Raw genomic sequence first — 18,585 nt, 5'->3', positions numbered from 1 at the left:
CTTCATCATCATCTTCATCACCAGTAAAAGTAGCACCATCATTACTATCAGTGGCAATGTCATCATCATCATTATTATCACCATCATCATCAGTATTGTCAGAAGTAGCATGAAATAAATATTTCTGACACTAGGTGAAGCTTTTGCTTAAAGCTACCCAGTCAAGTGAATGGCTATTGAGAAAGACATCTTTTTTGGAATGGCTGAAACCTAATGCAGTATGTTTCCTGTAGGGATCCGTACTGATCCAGTGGAGATGGGGATGAGGCTGGCTCCAGGAGAGAGACAGTCAGGAGACGGGACGTCCCTCCCAGAGACCCCCAACAACCTCACCAACGTGGGTACCCAAGTGAGACTGAGAGAAGTGGTCCTGTGTGGCTCAGTCGGTAGAGCATGGCGCTTGCAACGCCAAGCGTCGTGGGTTCGATTCCCGCTGGGGCCACCCATATGTAAAAGTAGTGGCCCCAGCCGACTTGTAAGTCGCTTTGGACAAAAGCGTCTGCTAAATGGGATATATTAGAATAAGGATGACTAAAACAGTGGTCACTAGTCCAGGTCTGCAGCTTTTTCCTCTAGTCCAGCACTATAAAACACACTGGCTTCAATTACTCAAGGACCCAGTGAGTGGCTCATTAATTCAAGCAGGTGTGTCACTGTTAGGCTGAAACAAAAGCCCTCATTGGCTCTTGGGAACTAGGACTAGTGACCACTGATCTAGGTTGTTTCCTCCTTAGGGGAAATCTATCTATTCTATTATCTTCTGGCTTTTATCTCTTCTATCTGAGTCGTTATGAAAGGGCATTTCTTCTCTCTGTCTAGCTGTCTGCGGTGTATGCTGAGCTGGAGAACGTGTACTCAGGGAAGAGGTCCAAGTCTCTGAAGGCTCGCGCTCCTCCTCCGGCGGACAGTCTGGTAGAGCTGGAGGTCCTCGAACACGCAGGCTCTCCGTCCATGCACGCTAACACAGGTAGCTACTCCAATCGGTAACACTTTACTTGAAGTGTTGTTAATCAATTACATCATTAGGGCCTCCTGAGTGGCGCAGTGGTCTAAGGCACTGCATCGCAGTGCTAGCTGTGCAACTAGAGATTCTGGGTTCGAGTCCAGGCTCTGTCGCAGCTGTCCCCGATCGGGAGACCCATGGGGTGCCGCACAATTGGCCCAGCGTCGTCCGGGTTAGGGGAAGTCCTTGTCACCTTCGCGCACTAGCGACTTCTGTGGCGGGCCGGCGCAGTGCATGCTGACACGGTCGCCAGTTGTACCTCTGACACATTGGTGCGACTGGCTTCCGGGTTAAGTGGGCATTGTGTCAAGAAGCAGTGCGGGTTGTGTTTCGGAGGATGCACGGCTCTCGACCTTCGCCTCTCCTGAGTCCGTATGGGAGTTGCAGCGATGAGACAAGACTGTAACTACCAATTGGATACCACGAAATTGGGGAGTAAAAGGGGTAAAAAAAAATATGACATTATTACAAACAGGTTGAAATCTGGTTAAAATAACGTCAATACAAACAGGTTGAAATCTGGTTAAAATAACATCAATACAAACAGGTTGAAATCTGGTTAAAATAACATCATTACAAACAGGTTGAAATCTGAATTGCAGCTTGCCTGACACATGTAATCTTCTAGTTTGAGTTGAGTCCACCTATCTCTCTGTTAGTCAGTGGAGTGTGAATATGTTCACAAGCACAGGTAGCTACTGGGTATAAAAACATTCAACCAAATAGTTAGAACAGCAGAAATGAATAGACCATGTATGGTGCATTAGCGTGATCTACAACCCTTGGTCAATAGAATAGTTGATCAATGTAATGGTAGATGTTCTTCTCTACAGGAGCAGTGATGTCATTGTTCCTCTCCACAGGTAGCCGTAAGGGCCCCCCACCACCTCCCTCCGCCTGGCAGGAGCCCCTCCCTAGCCCCCCTGCGCCGGTCCAGTTCTACCCCCCAGGTCTCACCTCCCAGACCAGTGCCGAGTCCAACCCCTACATCAGCCTAGACAGCCCCCCTCCCTCGCCTCCCGACTACCCCGCCAGCCCACCCTCCCACGCCCGTCTCAATAAGAGGCGCTACACGTTCTCTCATCCGCCGCGCTCCTCTGATACAGACCGGTTCCTGGATGCACTGAGCGAACAGCTGGGTCAGAGGGTCGCCATTGTAGACGACTTCCTGTCACCCGAAAACGACTACGAGGAGGTAGGGTCGTATAGATGCACATCTGTATAGAGCATTATATGGTTGATTATGATATGTTTGAAAAAAACAGTAAGCTGCTTGTCTTGCATGACTTTAGTGATAACTTATACAGTTGAAGTCAGAAGTTTACATACACTTAGGTTGGGGTCATTAAAACTCGTTTTTCAACCACTCCACACATTTCTTGTTAACAAACTATAGTTTTGGCAAGTCGGTTAGGACATCTACTTTGTGCATGACACAAGTCATTTTTCCAACAATTTTTAACAGACAGATTATTTCACTTATAATTCACTGTATCACAATTCCAGTGGGTCAGAAGTTTACATACACCAAGTTGACTGTGCCTTTATACAGCTTGGAAAATTACATAAAAGGATGTCAGCAAAGGACCTTGTGAAGATGTGTAACGGATGTGAAATGGCTAGCTAGTTAGCGGTGGTGCTAATAGCGTTTCAATCGGTTACGTCACTCGCTTTGAGACCTTGAAGTAGTGGTTCCCCTTGCTCTGCAAGAGCCGCAGCTTTTGTGGAGCGATGGGTAACGACGCTTCGTGGGTGTCAGTTGTTGATGTGTGCAGAGGGGCCCTGGTTTGCGCCCGAGTCGGGGCGAGGGGACGCCATAAAGTTAAACTGTTACATTGATGCTGTTGACCCGGATCACTGGTTGCTGCGGAAAAGGAGGAGGTCGAAAGGGGGGTGAGTGTAACGGATGTGAAATGGCTAGCTAGTTAGCGGTGGTGCGCGCTAATAGCGTTTCAATCGGTTACGTCACTCGCTTTGAGACCTTGAAGTAGTGGTTCCCCTTGCTCTGCAAGGGCCGTGGCTTTTGTGGAGCAATAGGTAACGATACTTCGTGGGTGACTGTTGTTGATGTGTGCAGAGGGTCCCTGGTTCGCGCCCGGGTCGGGGCGAGGGGACGGACTAATGCTGGGGGATGCTGGATGCTCCAGATGCTGGAGGAAACAGGTACAAAACTATCTGTATCCACAGTAAAACTAGTACTATATCGACATAACGTGAAAGTCCGCTCAGCAAGGAAGAAGCCACTGCTCCAAAACAGCCATAAAAAAGCCAGACTACGGTTTGCAACTGCAAATGGGGACAAAGATCGTACTTTTTGGAGAAATGTCGTCTGGTCTGATGAAACAAAAATAGATCTGTTTGGCCATAATGACCATCGTTATGTTTGAAGGAAAAGGGGGGATGCTTGCAAGCCGAAAAACCCATCCCAACCTGTGAAGCACGGGGGTGGCAGCATCATCTTGTGGGGGTGCTTTGCTGCAGGAGGGACTGGTGCACTTCACAAAATAGATGGCATCAAGTGGAAGGAAAATTTTGTGGATATATTGAAGCAACATCTCAAGACATCAGTCAGGAAGTTAAAGCTTGGTCGCAAATGGGTCTTCCAAATGGACAATGACCCCAAGCATACTTCCAAAGTTGTGGCAAAATGGCTTAAGGAGAACAAAGTCAAGGTATTGGAGTGGCCATCACAAAGCCCTGACCTCAATCCCATAGAACATTTGTGGGCAGAATTGAAAAAGCGTGTGCGAGCAAGGAGGCCATCAAACCTGACTCAGTTACACCAGCTCTGTCAGGAGGAAATTCACCCAACTTATTGCGGGAAGCTTGTGGAAGGCTATCTGAAACGTTTTCACCCAAGTTAAACCATTTCAAGGCAATGCTACCAAATAATAATTGAGTGTATGTAAACTTCTGACCCACTGGTAATGTGATGAAATAAATAATTCTCTCCACTATTATTCTGACATTTCACATTCTTGAAATATAGTGGTGATCCTAACTGACCTAAGAAAATGAATTTTTCCTAAGATTAAATGTCAGGAATTGTGAAAACTGAGTTTAAATGTATTTGGCTAAGGTGTATGTAAACTTCTGACTTCAACTGGGTATATATATATAAATACATGTGTGTATATATATGTGTGTATATATGTGTGTGTGTATATATAATATATATATTAAAAACAAAAAATATTAAAAACAAAAAATATGTTTTAAGTGAGAAGTAGGCATTGGTTTGAAGCCGAAAAATAAAGGAAATTCACAAGCAAAACAATGCCTACTCCACCCATGCTCTACCAAGGTTTTCCAGCACCACAATGCCTACTCCACCCATGCTCTACCAAGGTTTTCCAGCACCACAATGCCTACTCCACCCATGCTCTACCAAGGTTTTCCAGCACCACAATGCCTACTCCACCCATGCTCTACCAAGGTTTTCCAGCACCACAATGCCTACTCCACCCATGCTCTACCAAGGTTCTCCAGCACACAGCTTTGACCTACTACAGTAGCTATGCTGGTCTATTGTACTGTAAAGAATGTGTGTGCAGGTTTCTTAGGATTCAAACCTTCTCAAACATTCTAATTCATACTCTTAGAGGAGGTGCTCCCACAATAACAGGATTTGGGGCGGCAGGTAGCCTAGTGGTTAGAGCATTGGACTAGTAACCGAAAGGTTGCAAGATCGAATCCTCGAGCTGACAAGGTAAAAATCTGTCGTTCTGCCCCTGAACAAGGCAGTTAACCCACTGTTCCTAGGCCATCATTGAAAATAAGAATTAGTTCTTAACTGACTTGCCTAGTTAAATAAAGATACAATTTAAAAAAAAAAATGTGTACCGCGTACAGGTTAAAGTATTGGATTCTTCACACACCACACTAATCCCACTCCACTACCCTTTTAAGGTCCAAAAGTATTGGGAGAATGACACATTTTGTGTTGTTTTGGCACTTTTGATTTGAAATGATACAGTGACTATGAGTTTAAAGTCACAGACTGTCAGCTTTATTGTGAGGGTATTTTCATACATATTAGGTGAACCGTTTAGAAATTACAGCACTTTTTGTTCATAGTCCCCCCATTATTGGGACATATTCACTTATATGTGTATTAAAGTAGGCAAAAGTTAAGTATTTGGTCCCATATTCATAGCACGCAATAAATACATCAAGCTTGTGACTCTATACATTTGTTGTCATTTTGGAGTTAGTTTTAATATAAATAAGAATCTAATATGTTTCTAAACACTTCTACATTAATGTGGATTCTACCATGATTATAGATAGGACTATTTGAATCATGAATAATGATGAGTGAGAAAGATACACAAATATCATACCCCCAAGACATGCAAACCTCTCACCATTTCAATAACAGGGGATTGAGTACAGAGCCAAAACAACAACAAAAAAGTGTCACTGTCCCAATGCTTTTGGAGCTCACTGTGTATACAGTCGTGGACAAAAGTTTTGAGAATGACACAAATATAAACTTTCACAAAGTTTGCTGCTTCAGTGTCTTTTGATATTTTTGTCAGATGTTACTATGGAATACTGAAGTATAATTACAAGCATTTCATAAGTTTCAAAGGCTTTTATTGACAATTACATGAAGTTGATGCAAAGAGTCAATATTTGCAGTGTTGACCCTTCTTTTTCAAGACCTCTGCAATCCGCCCTGGCATGCTGTCAATTTTCTTCTTGGCCACATCCTGACTGATGGCAGCCCATTCTTGCGTAATCAATGCTTGAAGTTTGTCAGAATTTGTGGGTTTTTGTTTGTCCATCCGCCTCTTGAGGATTGACCACAAATTCTCAATGGGATTAAGGTCTGGGGAGTTTCCTGGCCATGGACCCAAAATATTGATGTTTTGTTCCCTGAGCCACTTAGTTATCACTTTTTCCTTATGGCAAGGTGCTCCATCGTGCTGGAAAAAGCATTGTTTGTCACCAAACTGTTCCAGGATGGTTGGGAGAAGTTGCTATCGGAGGGTGTGTTGGTACCATTCTTTATTCATGGCTGTGTTCTTAGGCAAAATTGTGAGTGAGCCCACTCCCTTGGCTGAGCAGCAACCCCACACATGAATGGTCTCAGGATGCTTTACTGTTGGCATGACACAGGACTGATGGTAGCGCTCACCTTGTCTTCTCCGGACAAGCTTTTTTCCAGATACCCCAAACAATCGGAAATGGGATTCATCAGAGAAAATGACTTTACCCCAGTCCTCAGCAGTCCAATCCCTGTACCTTTTGCAGAATATCAGTCTGTCCCTGATGTTTTTCCTGGAGAGAATGGCTTCTTTGCTGCCCTTCTTGACACCAGGCCATCCTCCAAAAGTCTTCGCCTCCCTGTGCGTGCAGATGCACTCACACCTGCCTGCTGCCATTCCTGAGCAAGCTCTGTACTGGTGGTGCCCCGATCCAGCAGCTGAATCAACTTTAGGAGACGGTCCTGGCGCTTGCTGGACTTTCTTGGGCGACCTGAAGCCTTCTTCACAACAATTGAACCACTCTCCTTGAAGTTCTTGATGATCTGATAAATGATTGATTTAGGTGCAATCTTACTGGTAGCAATATCCTTGCCTGTGAAGCCCTTTTTGTGCAAAGCAATGATGACGGCACATGTTTCCTTGCAGGTAACCATGGTTGACAGAGGAAGAACAATGATTCCAAGCACCACCCTCCTTTTGAAGCTTCCAGTCTGTTATTCAAACTCAATCAGCATGACAGAGTGATCTCCAGCCTTGTCCTCGTCAACACTCACACCTGTGTTAACGAGAGAATCACTGACATGATGTCAGGCTGGTCCTTTTGTGGCAGGGCTGAAATGCAGTGGAAATGTTTTTGGGGGATTCAGTTAATTTGCATGGCAAAGAGGGACTTTTCAATTAATTGCAATTCATCTGATCACTCTTCATAACATTCTGAAGTATATGCAAATTGCCATCATACAAACTGAGGCAGCAGACTGTGAAAATTTATTTTTGTGTCATTCTCAAAACTTTTGGCCACGACTGTACATGTATATATACTGAGTATACAAAACATTAAGAACACGTGCTCTTTCAATTTCATAGACTGACCAGGTGAATCAAGGTGAAAGCTATCATCCTTAATGGGGCTGTTCCTAATGTTTGGTATACTCAGTGTGTGTATATTCAGTACCAGTCAAAAGTATGGACATGTCTACTCATTCAAGGGTTTTTCTTTATTGTTTAATATTTTCTACATTGTAGAATAGTGAAGACATCACAACTATGAAATAACACATATGGAATCATGTAGTAACAAAAAAAGTGTTAAACAATTCAAAATATATTTTATATTTGAGATTCTTCAAAGTAGTCACCCTTTGCATTGATGACAGCTTTGCACATTCTTGGCATTCTCTCAACCAGATACACCTGGAATGCTTTTCCAACAGTCTTGAAGGAGTTCCCACATACACTACCGGTCCAACATTTTTGAACACCTACTCATTCAAGGGTTTTTCTTTAGTTTTACTATTTTCTACGTTGTAGAATAATATTGAAGACATCAAAACTATGAAATAACACATATGGAATCATGTAGTAACCAAAAAAAACATAACAGACTTAAAGGAGTTCTCACATATGCTGAGCACTTGTTGGCTACTTTTCCTTCCCCCTGTGGTCCGACTCATCCCAAACCATCTCAATTTGATTGAGGTTGGGTGATTGTGGAGTCCAGGTCATCTGATGCAGCACTCCATCACTCTCCTTCTTGATAAAATAGCCCTTACTCAGCCTGGAGGTGTGTTGGGTCATTGTTCTGCTGAAAAACAAATGATAGTCCTACTAAGCCCAAACCAGATCGGATGGTGTATCGCTGCAGAATGCTGTGGTAGGCATGCTGGTTAAGTGTGCCTTAAAGTTCTTGACATTTTCCGTATTGACTGACCATGTCTGAAAGTAATGATGGACTGTTGTTTCTCTTTGCTTATTTGAGCTGTTCTTGCCATAATATGGACTTGGTAGGGCTATCTTCTGTATACCCCCCCCCCCCCCCACCCACCTTGTCACAACACAACTGATTGGCTCAAACACATTATGAATGAAAGAAATTCCACAAATTAACTTTTAAGAAGAAGGTCATCTGATGCAGCACTCCATCACTCTCCTTCTTGGTCAAATAGCCCTTACACAGCCTGGAGGTGTGTTGGGTCATTGTCCTGTTGAAAAACAAATGATAGTCCCAGTAAGCGCAAACCAGATGGGATGGCGTATCACTGCAGAATACTGTGGTAGCCATGCTAGTCAAGTGTTCCTTGAATAAATAAAAAAATCACTGACAGTGTCACCAGCAAAGCACCATCACACCTCCTCCTCAATGCTTCATGGTGGGAACCACACATGCGGAGATCATCCATTCACCCACTCTGCGTCTCACAAAGACACGGCGGTTAGAACCAAAAATCTCAAATTTGGACCAAAGGACAGATTTCCACCAGTCCAATGTCCATTGCTCGTGTTTCAAAGTTCTCTAGACCCTGGACAACAAATTATGTGAGACAAAACACTTCTTTTTTTATCATTTGAATTGCAAGTTACATTTTCAAAAGACACCTTTTGAGTGTGGAAATGTTGTATAGTTTTCTATAATCACCTTCTGGTTTAAAAACCAGAGAAATGTGGTAGGTCAAAGCTATATGCTGGAAAACCTTGGTAGAGCATGGGTGGAGTAGGCATTGTGGTGCTCATGTGCATTTCTTTTTCGGCTTCAGGCCAATGCCTACTTCTCACTTAAAACATTGTTTTTCTGTTTTTAGTATATATGATTTGTGTTTTTCTATCAAGAAACTCTACCGTAAAGCACATAAGACTATAAATTACACTGGATCAATGGCCCAAGCCTTAATGAATCTATGTGATTGGTGGTAATGCCAGGATGTTGTCCAGATGAGCTTCCCAGATGATGAGGATGAGGATGAGGAGGTGGAGGTGGATGATGAAGATGGAGATGGGGGTTTCATAATACCCCCTGAGCTGAGCAGCCCCAGTGAGTGCCAGGGCAGCAGCGGAGAGGACGCCTCCTCCCTCACCTACTCCTCCTCCTCAGAACACATACCCCCTCCCCCCATGACTCCCCCGCCACCTCCGCCCATCCAATTCAATGATCCTCCTCTACCCCCAAGCTATACCGCCACCCCTGAACAGTCTCCCAGAATACAACTGCCTTTCCGCCGCCACCACGGGCCACCTCCGCCCCCTCCTCCTCGCTCCAACCCACCGCCCAAACGCCAGTCCATTCACAAGGTGCTTCCCACCCGGGAGGACCTGCTAGCCCACGCCGCAATGCAGGAACAAAATGCGTACCAGGAGCAACAAGCTTACCAGGAACAACAAGCTTACCAGGACCAACAAGCGTTTCAGGACCAACAAGCTTACCAGGACCAACAAGTGCAACAAGCGTACCAGGAGCGACAAGTGTACCAGGAGCAACGCGCATTCCAGAAGCAACAAGCGTTTCAGGAACAAAAAACTTACCAGGAGCAACAAGCACAACAAGCGTACCAGGAACAACAAGCATTCCATGAGCAACAAGCTTACCAGGAGGAACAAGCTTACCAGGAGCGACAAGCTTACCAGGAGCAACAAGCACATCAAGAACAACAAGCGTTACAGAAGCATCAATCATACCAGGAGCAACAAGCGTACCAGGAGCAAAATATTTACCAGGGGCACCAGTCACTGCCTGCCCAGTCCTCGCACAAAGCACACCCCCTGCAGCAGCTTCACCAGTCCCTGCCCCCCCTCCCCTCTCCAGAGGCAGCCCACACCCATCCAGACCTCCCAAACCACCCAGACCCCTCACTCTACCAGATGCACCAAGCTCAACAACAGACTCGTCGTCAGAGCCGTCGTCAGACTCACTCAGCCACATCACCTCACAATCCCCCAGGCCATTCCCCTGTCCATCCAGATCAACAGAGTCAGTACTCGGAGGCAATCTATCAGAGTATTCATACACAGTCACATCACTCATCCATGGAGCTCCTTCACCAAGCTCAGCAGGCCCAGCAGCACCACTCCTCTATGGAGCTCCTTCACCAAGCTCAGCAGGTCCAGCAGCACCACTCCTCCATGGAGCTCCTTCACCAAGCTCATCAGGTCCAGCAGCACCACTCCTCCATGGAATTCCTTCACCAAGCTCAACAAGTCCAGCAGCACCACTCCTCCATGGAGCTCCTTCACCAAGCTCATCGGGTCCAGCAGCACCACTCCTCCATGGAACTTCTTCACCAACCTCACCACTCATCCACAGAGCTCCTTCACCAAGCTCATCAGATCCAGCAGCACCTCTCATCCACGGAGCTCCTTCACCAAGCTCATCAGATCCACCAAGATCAGCCTGCTTCACTACCCGTACAACTGGATCAGGAGATCCACCAGTCTCTTCAGAGCCATCAGACTCACCCATCTTCCCAGGACAGCCACCAGGGTCAACAGATTCGTCAATCTCTCAAGTCTCATCGCACTCACCAGCCATCCCCCCAGCGTCCCCACTCCATCCAGCAGACTTACCACCACACTCCCCAGATCCAGCACATCCACCACCAGGTCCCTCCCCAGCCCACACAGCCAGAGCTCCACCAGATCCACCTAATCCACCAGCCCACCCAGCAGCGCCACCACCCCCAGCCCACCTTGTCCACCTTCCAGCCCCTTCCACCCCACCAGCCCACCCTGTCCACCTTCCAGCCTCTGCCCCAACACCAACCCCACCAAACCCACCAGGTCCACCCCTCCAACCAGGGTCGTCCTCAGTCCCAGCCTTCCCAGCGGCTATTCAGTCAATCCCAGTCTCACCACCACTCCCACTCCCACCACCAACCCCAGCCCCAACCTCAGCCCAAGCAGCATTCCCAGTCCCAGAATAACTTGGACCAGTTGGGGAAACAGGAGCCCCCTCCTCCTCCGCCCCTGCCCCCTCCTGGAACCCCTCCTCCACTGCCTCGCCCAGGCCTTCCGAGGATGGACTCCAATCATATGAGTGTAAAGAGGCTGCGCTGGGAACAGGTGGAGAACTCTGAGGGCACCATCTGGGGACAGGTGAGTTAGTCACATATTGGATAGATGAGTTAGTCAGCATTGAGACAGGTGAGTTAGTCAGGATTGGGACAGTCGAGTTAGTCAGGGTTTGGACAGGTGTGTTAGTCAGGGTGGGAAAGGTGAACTTTGTTAGGTGAGGCTGGATGGGGACAGGTGAGTTAGTCAGGATTGGGACAGTCGAGTTAGTCAGGGTTTGGACAGGTGTATTAGTCAGGGTGGGAAAGGTGAACTTTGTTAGGTGAGGTTGGATGGGGACAGGTAGGTTAGTCAGGATTGGGACAGGTATGTCAGCCACAGTTTGGACGGGAGTTAGTCAGGGTTTGGACAGGTGAGTTGGTCGGGGTTGCGACAGCTGAGTTAGTCAAGGTTGGGACAGGTTTTCTGATTTCCAACAGTTCCATAAAAATAAAAATAATCAGCAGTCAATTTCTGAAATGACAAGCATGAGCTTGAACTTAATGAGTAGATGGTGCATAATGTACATAATGGCTGTTTTTAATCTGGGTGTTGTAGCTGGGGGAGGACTCGGATTATGACAAACTGAATGACATGGTGAAGTATCTGGATCTGGAACTGCACTTTGGGACACAAAAGAACCCCAGTGAGTATAATGTGCCCACGTGTGTATGTGAATGTGGCTGTTTGTGTGTATGCGTGCATCATGCATATGTTAGTGTGCATACAGTATGTTTGCACATACTGACCGTGTGGAAGTTTCTTCCACAAAACCATGTACATACCACCACCAGTCAGTTCTTGCCTAGTGGGTCTAATATGAATCCTTCTTCATCTTGAGCAATGTGTGTGAAGCCCACCATGGTTCTGATTTGCTTTTGATCAGTGGTCCCTCTGACGAACGACAGCAGCGTTACCGCCATAGGCACTTCACTGACCCATTTAAGTCCAATACTTGAAATGATGTATTTAGAAATACATTGAAAATCCTGATATGGACATTTTCTGCTCCTTAGCAGTCTCTTTATCCCTTGATCTTTGTCTTCACACTCTTCCTGTCTGCCTCTCCCTCTCTGTGTCAATCACTTTGTCTTTCTGCCTCTTCTCATGTTTCTCTGTTTCCCTCATGTTTCCCACATTATGTTCTGTGTCAGTTTCTCTTCCAGACCCAGCCCTTCAGTCGGAGACCTTCAAGAAGAAAGACATAGTTGAGATTCTGTCCCATAAGAAGGCCTACAACGCATGTAAGTATGAGAGTGGAGAACACAAGGGGGACGCTACATTGTTCCAGGCTGTGTTACACTGCACTTCAGATCTTATGTTATTGTTCTAATATAGTCTGTGTTGACTGAAACCATGAGACTATGTTACACTGTTACTGTGGCCTCGGATATTTGACCCTTTGATCTTCTGACCCCTGACCTCCAGCCATCCTGATTGCCCACTTGAAGCTGTCCCCGGGCGAACTACGCCAGGTGCTGATGACCATGGCCACAGAGCGGCTGGAGCCGACCCACATCAAGCAGCTGCTGCTGTACGCCCCCGACGCAGAGGAGGTCAAGCAGTATGAACAGTTCAGCGAGGACCCAGCCAAACTCAGCGAGCCTGACCAGTTTGTACTACAGGTACTGGGCCTAGACTGCAGGGAGGAGGAGGCTCATACTGTGGGTGAAAGTAGTAGTAGTAGTAGTAGTACTCAGTGGTGTAAAGTACTTAAGTAAAAATACTTGAAAGTACTACATAAGTAGTTTTTTGAATATTTGTACTTTACTATTTATATTTTTGACTACTTTTACTTTTACTTCACTACATTCCCAAAGAAAATGATGTACAGGAAAATAGTCTAATTCACACACAACATCCCTGGTCATCCCTACTGCCTCTGATCTGGTCTGGTTTACTTTATATAAGGAATTTGAAATATACTTCAAATATACTTAAGTATATTTTAGCAATGATATTTACTTTTGATACTGTTAGGTTCTAATTCTCAGAGTAAAAACACAACGGACACTATGAAAGCGCAAACTAAGTTAATTCTTCTCAGAGGATCAATACAGCTGCATTAGACAAAGACATTGTTCACACAAGCACTGATATTTAACCCTTTCTCCTATGCTGAGTCTCCTCCTACACATCTGAACGAACATTGTATCTTTACTGCTAGGCAGGAAACTAAGTGATACGGCCATAAACTTTTCTTTCTCTCTTAACGTGACCTCACCTGACCTCGTACCCTTCATCACTAATCCATGGCTCTCTCCCCTTATCAATGCCTGCCACGTGATCACTTTCCCTGCACTCAGCACATTCCAAGCTTAATCGCACACAATATATACCTTCCTCCTACAGATAACCATTAACTTCTGGTGTAGACCCTCTAAACCTAAGCACCCAATATTTCAATAGGATACCTGATTATTAACCCTATTCAAAGTTTAGGAGTTAGTACCCAGAATCCATCAATACTCAAGTCTCAACATTCAAAGTTAAAGTATAAATACATTTCAAATTCCTTATATAAAGCAAACCAGGCGGCATAATTGTCTTGTTTTTTTTTTACGGATAGCCAGGGGCACTTCCAACACTCATCATTTACAGACTAAGCATTTGTGTTACTTAAGTATATTTTAGCAATGACATTTACTTTTGATACTTAAGTATATTTAAAACCACATACCTTTAGACTTTAACTGATTTTCTATTAAGGTATCTTTTACTCAAGTATGAAAATTGGGTACTTTTTCCACCACTGGTAGTATTAGTAGTGGTAGTGGTAGTAGTAGTGGTAGTAGTAGTAGTATAATTAGTAGTTGTTGTTGTTGTAGTAGTAGTAGCAGCAGCAGTAGTAGTATAAATAGAACTAGTAGTAGTAGTAGGAATAGTAGTAGAAGTAGAAATAGTAGTAGTAGTAGGAATAGTAGTAGGAATAGAAGTAGTAGTATAAATAGAAGTAGCAGTAGTAGTAGTATAAATAGAACTAGTAGTAGTAGTAGGAATAGTAGTAGAAGTAGAAATAGTAGTAGTAGTAGGAATAGTAGTAGTAGTAGGAATAGTAGTAGGAATAGAAGTAGTAGTAATATAAGTAGTAGTATAAATAGAAGTAGCAGTAGTAGTAGTATAAATAGAAATAGTAGTAGTAGTAGGAATAGTAGTAGTAGTAGGAATAGTAGTGGGAATATAAGTAGTAGTAATATAAGTAGTAGTATAAATAGAAGTAGTAGTAGTAGTAGTATAAATAGAAGTAGTAGTGGCAGCAGAAGTAGTAGTAGTAATAGAAGTAGTAGTAGTAGTAGTAGTATAAATAGAAGTAGTAGTAGTAGTGGCAGCAGAAGTAGTAGTAGTAATAGAAGTAGTAGTAGTAGTAGTAATAGTATAAATAGAAGTAGTAGTAGTAGTGGCAGCAGAAGTAGTAGTAGTAATAGAAGTAGTAGTAGTATAAATAGAAGTAGTAGTAGTAGTAGTAGTGGCAGCAGAAGTAGTAGTAGTAATAGAAGTAGTAGTAGTAGTAGTATAAATAGAAGTAGTTGTAGTAGTAGTGGCAGCAGAAGTAGTAGTAGTAGCAGAAGTAGTAATAGTAATAGAGGTAGAAGTAGTAGTGGCAGCAGAAGTAGTAGTAGTAATAGAAGTAGTAGTAGTAGTAGTAGTATAAATAGAAGTAGTAGTAGTAGTAGTGGCAGCAGAAGTAGTAGTAGTAATAGAAGTAGTAGTAGTAGTAGTAGTATAAATAGAAGTAGTTGTAGTAGTAGTGGCAGCAGAAGTAGTAGTAGTAGCAGAAGTAGTAATAGTAATAGAGGTAGAAGTAGTAGTGGCAGCAGAAGTAGTAGTAGTAATAGAAGTAGTAGTAGTAGTAGTATAAATAGAAGTAGTAGTAGTAGTAGTGGCAGCAGAAGTAGTAGTAGTAGCAGAAGTAGTAGTAGTACTAGAGGTAGAAGTAGTAGTGGCAGCAGAAGTAGTAGTAGTAATATAAGTAGTAGTAGTAGTAGTATAAATAGAAGTAGTAGTAGTAGTAGTAGTGGCAGCAGAAGTAGTAGTAGTAGCAGAAGTAGTAGTAGTAATAGAGGTAGAAGTAGTAATGGCAGCAGAAGTAGTAGTAGTAATAGAAGTAGTAGTAGTAGTAGTATAAATAGAAGTAGTAGTAGTAGTAGTGGCAGCAGAAGTAGTAGTAGTAGCAGAAGTAGTAGTAGTACTAGAGGTAGAAGTAGTAGTGGCAGCAGAAGTAGTAGTAGTAATATAAGTAGTAGTAGTAGTAGTATAAATAGAAGTAGTAGTAGTAGTAGTAGTGGCAGCAGAAGTAGTAGTAGTAGCAGAAGTAGTAGTAGTAATAGAGGTAGAAGTAGTAATGGCAGCAGAAGTAGTAGTAGTAGCAGAAGTAGTAGTAGTAATAGAAGTAGTAGTAGTAGGGTTTGTTAGTTGCTCACAGTCATAGAATGAGAGCTTGGTTATTTTGTAGGTGTTGTTGCTGGTTTTCTGTTTCCTCGTTTGTAATTGTGTGTGTTTGCATGTGTGTGTGTGTGTGTGTGCATAATGTCATAGATGCTGTCAGTACCAGAGTACAAGACTCGTCTGAGAAGCCTCCACTTCAAAAGCACCCTGCAGGAGAAGACAGAGGAGATGAGGGGGGGCTACGACTGCATCTTCAACGCCTCCATGGAGCTCAAGACCAGCAAGAAACTGGCCAAGATACTGGAGGTTTACAGTTATGCACTCTGATGTGTACAATCACTAGGAGGAGCAATGCAACTTCTTCAACTTGTCACCCGCCAGCATGATTCTGATAAGATACAACCAATAACAGTCTCATTCGGTGCTACGAATGGAGAGAATAGAAATGCATTTGTTTGGCTTGACCAGCGTTTTAGCTTGAGCCCCAGATACACCAGGAAGGTTAAGGAGAGGCAGTAGCCCAAAGACCAAACACCTAAACAGCAATGAACAGGAGGCTTTCATCTTTCTTCCCTGAGTGGGAAATATAGTGTTATTGTGGGTAATGTTTAGCCTTAAAGTGGTCATGTTGCTGTTTCAATCCTAAACTAAATACAAGCTATATGCTAACTGTGTCGGATATTTCCTTAGTTTGTGCTGGCGATGGGGAACTATCTGAACAACGGTCAGCCTAAGACCGGCAACAAAACCACCGGGTTTAAGATCAACTTCCTCACTGAGGTAAGCTCCTCTGGGATATTGGCCTGTATTCCTATGACATTTCTTTACTTCACTGTTGTTACTTCACTGTTGTTAACCCACGGACACTGTTACTAATGCACTACTGTTTCTTGTAGCTCGGCACCACAAAAACAGTGGATGGGAAATCTACGTTTCTGCACATCCTCGTCAAGTCACTGTGTCTTCACTTTCCCAACGTCCTGGATTTTGCCAAGGACCTCACCACGGTTCCCCTGGCAGCCAAAGGTAAATGAGTAGCAGTTTTTTCATGTGTGCATTTTCTTTTGTGTGTCGGGTGTAGTGTTTCATGTACAGCATGTTGTGTTACATGTAATGTTTACCTATTGCGTGTAAATGAATAGATTAAATATGTAATCCTGTTTTTCCATAAGCACTCTTCCACCTTTGTTCTTCCCCCCGCTCTCTCTTTCTTTCTTTCTCTCTCTCCCATCTCACTCTCTCACTCTCTGTAGTGAACCAGAGGACCATCACATCTGACCTGAATGACCTTCACACCACTATCCAGGACATCCGATCTGCCTGCCAGAAAATGCCTGCTACAGCAGACGACCGCTTCACTGCAGTCATGAGTGTATCTTTCACAACTAACCTGAGAGAGAGAGATAGAGAGACAGAGAGACAGAGAGACAGAGACAGAGACAGAGACAGCGAGAGAGAGAGAGAGAGAGAGAAAGAGAGACCGAGAGAGAGAGAGAGAGAAAGATTCATTACATAATTCATTACAGGCTTCTATATTCACAGGTGTGAGAGTATGCATACTGTAAAATAGCCCTTTACATGGGGGTCTCTCACCCCATCCACCACCAATATGTACTGTAGCTCCTACCTCTGGCTGTTGTATCCTTGACTTCCCTATGAGCAGGGCTTCCTGGAGAACATCCACCCAGCACTACAGTCTCTGGAGTCCCTGCAGCAGAGGGCCATGGAGGAGTGGTCCAAGACAGCCTCCTTCTTCGGAGAGGACAGCCAAGCCACCAACACAGAGGCATTCTTTGGGATATTCACTGAGTTCCTCGCCAAGTTTGAGGTGAACCGCCTAGAGTTTGAAAGAGACCTCTGAAATAGACAAGTATGTAGTGCTATCAAGAAGTGCTATCAAGACGGTAGTAGTAATGGTACTGCATGTTTTTGTCTTGTCTGACAATGTTTTATTGTTGTTTTTCAGAAAGCTCTTAGTGAGAACCAGGCCAATGAGAACGCTCCTAGGAGTCCCAGGAGCCCAAGAATGGCCTCACCCCTGGCCTGGTGAACAGAGAGACAGGAAGAAGGGTTGGCAGGCAGGCAGGCAGACAGGCAGGCAGACACACACACACTCTCTATCTCTCTCTCACACACACGGACAGGAGCGCATGCGAAAATCCACATACATGCACAAACACACACACACAAACACACTCATAGTATTTCAATTTTTGTAATTCAAGATATTTATATTGTGGGAATTAGGTTGTCTGCAGAGTTGAGCATACAGGGCTTTAATACGTGACAGTGTAGTTTGAATGTCCAGCTAGTTTAACACCTCAAACTTTGTATATTTCATGGCTATAGAGTGTTCCTCTGGAACAGACAAATTAAGCTATACTGGATCAATGGTTTTGCTTTTTATATATTTGTAAATAAAAATGTTATACCATTTATATAAATGCAAAGATTCATGAAATGGAATAGGAAAGAGACTGACATCAGTAACTATTTGAACCCAGCTGTCTGATATACTGTATATGAATGTATGATACAATTATAGGCTAGAAAGATTAAGTCTACAGAACATGATCAGCAGTGGTAAACAGAATACTGGATCGTTTTGAGAGATATACAGATTTAAACTATTATTGCTAAAACATGTATTTGATACTTCAGCAGTTAAAAGAGATCACTGAATGTCTGTGTCAATGTGTCTGATTTGAGAATTAAATGTGTATTATATATTGTACCATTTAAATATAACTGTAATGATATATGTAATACAGGATATACATATTTAAGTAGTCAATTATGAAATGCTTTACAATAATTTCATTTTTTTAAATGATTTACCTGTTCCATATTTTTGTGAGCCACCCACCACACTGAATGTATTTACAAGTTATTCATTTTGAATGAAGTGTGTCTTGTACGATATCCAGTGGATACTCATTACTACTAAAGAAAAGGAATGTTATGAAAACAAAGATGGATGTACATGTGTGCTGTTAACTATGTGTTCCTCTCTGTCTCTGATTGTGTTGATAGTGTCATGCTGTTAAAGGGGCAGTGTTCTATTATGAACAGTAGGAGGATTTGTTACATTTTCATGGTCATTTCTGCATACTGCACCTTCACTTTAACCTCTACAATACAATGAGGGGACACACTGCTTTCTAG

General features: G+C 43.8%; 1 protein-coding gene across 1 annotated transcript in view; it reads left to right on the top strand.

The window, feature by feature from the left end:
- The window catches only part of LOC120044075 (delphilin-like), a 25,367-nt gene extending 7,897 nt beyond the window's left edge, over nt 1–17,470 (top strand). Inside the window, exons 6-16 of the mRNA XM_038988663.1 lie at nt 1,867–2,198; nt 8,926–11,079; nt 11,593–11,680; nt 12,201–12,278; nt 12,463–12,659; nt 15,571–15,726; nt 16,111–16,200; nt 16,317–16,446; nt 16,674–16,792; nt 17,084–17,248; nt 17,387–17,470. Coding sequence (XP_038844591.1) covers nt 1,867–2,198; nt 8,926–11,079; nt 11,593–11,680; nt 12,201–12,278; nt 12,463–12,659; nt 15,571–15,726; nt 16,111–16,200; nt 16,317–16,446; nt 16,674–16,792; nt 17,084–17,248; nt 17,387–17,470 — 3,593 coding nt within the window. The remainder of the gene's footprint in view (nt 1–1,866; nt 2,199–8,925; nt 11,080–11,592; nt 11,681–12,200; nt 12,279–12,462; nt 12,660–15,570; nt 15,727–16,110; nt 16,201–16,316; nt 16,447–16,673; nt 16,793–17,083; nt 17,249–17,386) is intronic.
- Nucleotides 17,471–18,585: the final 1,115 nt, after the last annotated feature.

Source organism: Salvelinus namaycush, chromosome 3 (genome assembly GCF_016432855.1).
Source record: "Salvelinus namaycush isolate Seneca chromosome 3, SaNama_1.0, whole genome shotgun sequence".
Taxonomy (NCBI): domain Eukaryota; kingdom Metazoa; phylum Chordata; class Actinopteri; order Salmoniformes; family Salmonidae; genus Salvelinus; species Salvelinus namaycush.
The sequence above is the reverse complement of the archived record's forward strand: the minus strand, read 5'-3'. Positions and strand labels throughout refer to the sequence as shown.